Consider the following 3,834-nt stretch of genomic DNA (forward strand, 5'->3'; position numbering starts at 1 on the left):
AGGAGCCAGGGTGGAGTTAACTCTAACTGTCATGTAATTCTATTGGGCCGCAAAGGATGTACAAAGTTCTGCTTCTCTGATCTAAAACAACAGCACATAGGTTTTATTTTCAGTGCCTTCCAAGTCAGCATTTTCCCTCAAACTACTTGCTCTCTTCTTTTTCTTTCTCTATGTGTCTCTCTTTTTCTGGAGCTGCCTGGATTATTTTTGCTGTGTGCTCTTGCTCTGTCCCTTTCTTGTAAACGTGTGCTCTCAGCAACATGCACTTTCCGGGGCAGAGTGACAAGTGATTCTGTACAGCAATTACCTTCTCTGTGTTTGGGCTTCTTCTGCCTTCTGATTACTCACTTTTCTACTGTCCCTTTCTCTTAGTCTTCTGTGAGTCTTGTGAGTTCTTGCTGCAGAAGCCACCATGGTGCGATTGTATCATTTCAAGAGATTTCCACCTCTAACTTAAACTTTCGTGCCTTGGTCTTCCACTCTGACCAGGAATTGTGCTGACGACTGGCCATCTCCATCGTTTCAGCATGCTCATAGCCACTGGGAAGAGCTGCTGACCTAGAGGCAGAAGCTGGTTCTGGGAGACTCCATTACTACCCCTGCCAGATGACCATAGATGGGCAAACCAAAGCAGCAACTGCAGGAGATGTGCACACCTACCTCCCAGCGGCAGACGAGGGGAATGACCTGCCTGTGGCTTCTCAGAGGGGAATGACTTCTCTCAGTGCTTTTCTTCGAGCCTCCTGAGCCCACCAGCAGGCTCAGCCATCCCAGCAAGTCCCTCTCCTGACCCCCGCTGGGCATGTCGGTTTCCAATACGTCTCAGACATGCAAGGATTACAGCTTCAACCACCACCTCCTCCTGCCTGGCTACATCCTGATTTTCATCACGGGACTGATGCTGAATGTTATGGCCCTGTGGATATTCATCCGCTACCTGCGCCTGAAGTCTGTAGTCATGATCTACATGTTCAATCTGGCCGTGAGCGACCTCACCTTCACACTCCCTCTGCCGCTGCGGCTCTACTACTACTCCAACCACCAGTGGCCCTTTGGTAACACCCTGTGCCAGGTCTCTGGCTCTGTCTTGCAGATCAACATGTATGGTAGCTGCCTCTTCCTCATGTGCATCAACCTGGATCGCTACGTTGCCATTGTCCACCCACTTCGTTGGCGGCATCTGCGGCGCCCCAAGGTCGCCAAGCTCCTCTGCCTGATCGTCTGGGTTGTGATCTTCACGGGCTCCATCCCCATGGCCATAGTCCACAAGCAGAACCACTGTGAGGTGCAGAACCAGACCATTTATCTGTTCTTTGAAAGCTTCAGTGACAACATGTGGCAGAAAAACCTCTTTCCCCTAGTTGTCCTGACCGAAATCTTGAGGTTCCTCCTGCCTCTCAGCTCTGTGACATACTGCTCAATTCGGATCTTTCAGGAGCTCTGCCAGGGCAGCCGCAAGAAGACTTTGCGACAGCAGAAGACTGTTCGTCAACCTGGTAATCTTCATCATCTGCTTTGTGCCCTACAACATTACTCTGGCAGTTTATGGGATGATAAAGGCCCGGGTGATGAAGTTTGAGCAAGAAACACAGAAGACTGTGCGCCAGGTGTTAATTATGACCATGCTGTTGGCCAGCATGAACTGCATGCTGGACTCTGTGATCTACTATTTTAGTGCTGAGGGTTTCCGTAACACCTTCAAGAAACTGAGGCGGGGGCAAGTCTGGGACTCAGATATAGGGATGCTTAAGAATCGGGTTGTGGAGCGCAAGTCAACCCATGACCACACTGTGTCAAAAGTTAAACAGTTCCCAAATGAAAAAATTATCCCTCCAAATGAATCTTCACCATCCCTTTCTACTGCAGTATTTTTGAATGTACCTATTGAGGACTCAGAATTATAACCACAGGAAAGTCATACCATTGCAGAGTCACTCATTCAATCATTACAGCTCATGGTAACTAAGGAAACTATCTGAGAGAGTATAGCAGACTGTACATGGGTGAATGTGATGATATTCTTTTGAATAAATAGAGATGTCATGGTGACATGGTCCCACCTGACTCTTTTGGTACAGGAAACACAGTGAGAACAAGGAGTTGAACCAAACAACTTGGCTAGGTCTGGACAGCATAGTCCATCCCACCTGAGCCTCTTCCTGACTGCGCTGTAGTGTGAAGCAGTCCTGTTGTTAATCAGAGCACAGATGTGCTACCCACTGCTGGTGGGCTGAGTTGAGTGGTAAAGACTGAGGGAAAGCTTGGGCTAGGTCGTTTAACTAGGTGCTTCAGTTTGAACCTTAAATCCAGCTTGGGACACCTAAATAGGCATCTTCATTCTCCCAAAGAATCAAAGTGTTTAGTGGCCCTTGTTGGGGTCAAGAAGAAGAGTTGGATGTTTAGTATTCTAGCAGAGAATATGTTCCTAGCTGTATAGTGAGTCACAGACCTTAGCAAAACAGTATTTAGGAGGGATGTCCAATGTGCTTGTGCAGCTGTACACTCACACAGACGCCACACAATCCCCATACAGTCACCTAAAGCAAAACTGCTTGGGAAACAGTATCCTGCTTAAAAAAACGCCCGGCGTTCACAATGACCCCAGCAAAAAGAGGATATCAACACTGCTGCTGGTTCTGAAGCTCACATTGGTGTTAGTGCTTTGCACTTCCTTGTAGCTTGTCCATAGGCTGATTGATTTCAGCTCTGAGTGATTTTCACTGCTAAAAAGAAATGATGTCAGAGAATGAAGCTGGGGTAGAATACATTTCCATGCACTGTTTGATCAAGCATCATCAACCTGTGCGGATGTGAAAGCCTTGAAAACTTCTCCAACAGAGAAAGACTTTACTGTACACAGGCAGTACCAGAAACCCCATTTATTCACTCCTGCTAGTGACCAAGGGTTGCCTCTGCTTTTGCTCTGCAGAACAGCCTCTCTGTGGCTTCCAGAAGGACTCAGGCTGACCTAGACTGTTGCAGTATATTCCATGTTTAAAAAGAAAAATGTTGAAGGTAAGAGAAAGTGACCTATATATTTCACCATCCAGGTCCTACTATCAGAATTAACATTACCAGAATTCTTGCTATACCATGTTGTGGGTAGAAGATGCCATTTGTCACTTCCCTGCACTTTGTGTCACTCAGAGAGGTGAACAAACAAACATCTTCTTATCAAGTAAGACTAAGCAAGTCAGCATTCTCATCAGCAGCAAACCATGGTGGAAGCCTGCCTGAAGAGCATTTTCCTGTGGCACTTGCTGGAACTTGTCCTGAAAAGATTTTCTTCAGCCAAAGGAGTAGCTGAGCATTGGAGAAGGCATTGGCTCCAGGAATCTGTCTCTAGACCAACCGGCTGAAGCATCTGTGTTTGAAATGCGCAGCAATCTCTTGCCTCCCCACCCTTGTAGGCCTGTACCACTCAGTACTTCTCCATAGAATAAGTCTTCTTCAATAAAGCCCCTTTTCAGCACAAGCCTCATTTGCTGCCTTTGTTGTGATGCCTCTGCTCTAATGCAGTGACCCCTCCCATGTCCAAGCTGGGTCCCCGTGCCCCTCTGCCCTGCTCCCCAGGGTTACTGGCTCGCTGCAGCCCATGTGTCCCCACAGCAGGAGGACTGTGACTGTGACGAGGCCTTGTCCCCTCCAGCTCACAGGAGGGAGCAGAGGCAGGTACCCTCCACTTCCCAAATAACAGCGTGTGAGGAGGGAGCTTTGCCCTCCATTGCAGCTGCTTTATTTTTAAAGGTCAAGGGGTTAGTGGGAAGGTCAGGATGCTGCCGTTCCCAAGGCCTGCAGCCCGCAAGGGAGATGGCTCCATGGGGTCTGGAGGCA

At 48.2% G+C, this 3,834-nt stretch overlaps 1 protein-coding gene across 1 annotated transcript; it reads left to right on the forward strand.

Annotated features, from left to right (window-relative positions):
- Positions 1 to 546: 546 nt before the first annotated feature.
- On the forward strand, positions 547 to 1,904 carry LOC133624689 (lysophosphatidic acid receptor 5-like). Its single transcript, XM_061988752.1, is given in 2 exon segments — positions 547 to 1,488; positions 1,490 to 1,904. Coding segments are annotated over 2 exon segments (1,101 nt in total). The 5' UTR covers positions 547 to 802.
- Positions 1,905 to 3,834: the final 1,930 nt, after the last annotated feature.

This window comes from Colius striatus, chromosome 1, assembly GCF_028858725.1.
Source record: "Colius striatus isolate bColStr4 chromosome 1, bColStr4.1.hap1, whole genome shotgun sequence".
Classification (NCBI taxonomy): domain Eukaryota; kingdom Metazoa; phylum Chordata; class Aves; order Coliiformes; family Coliidae; genus Colius; species Colius striatus.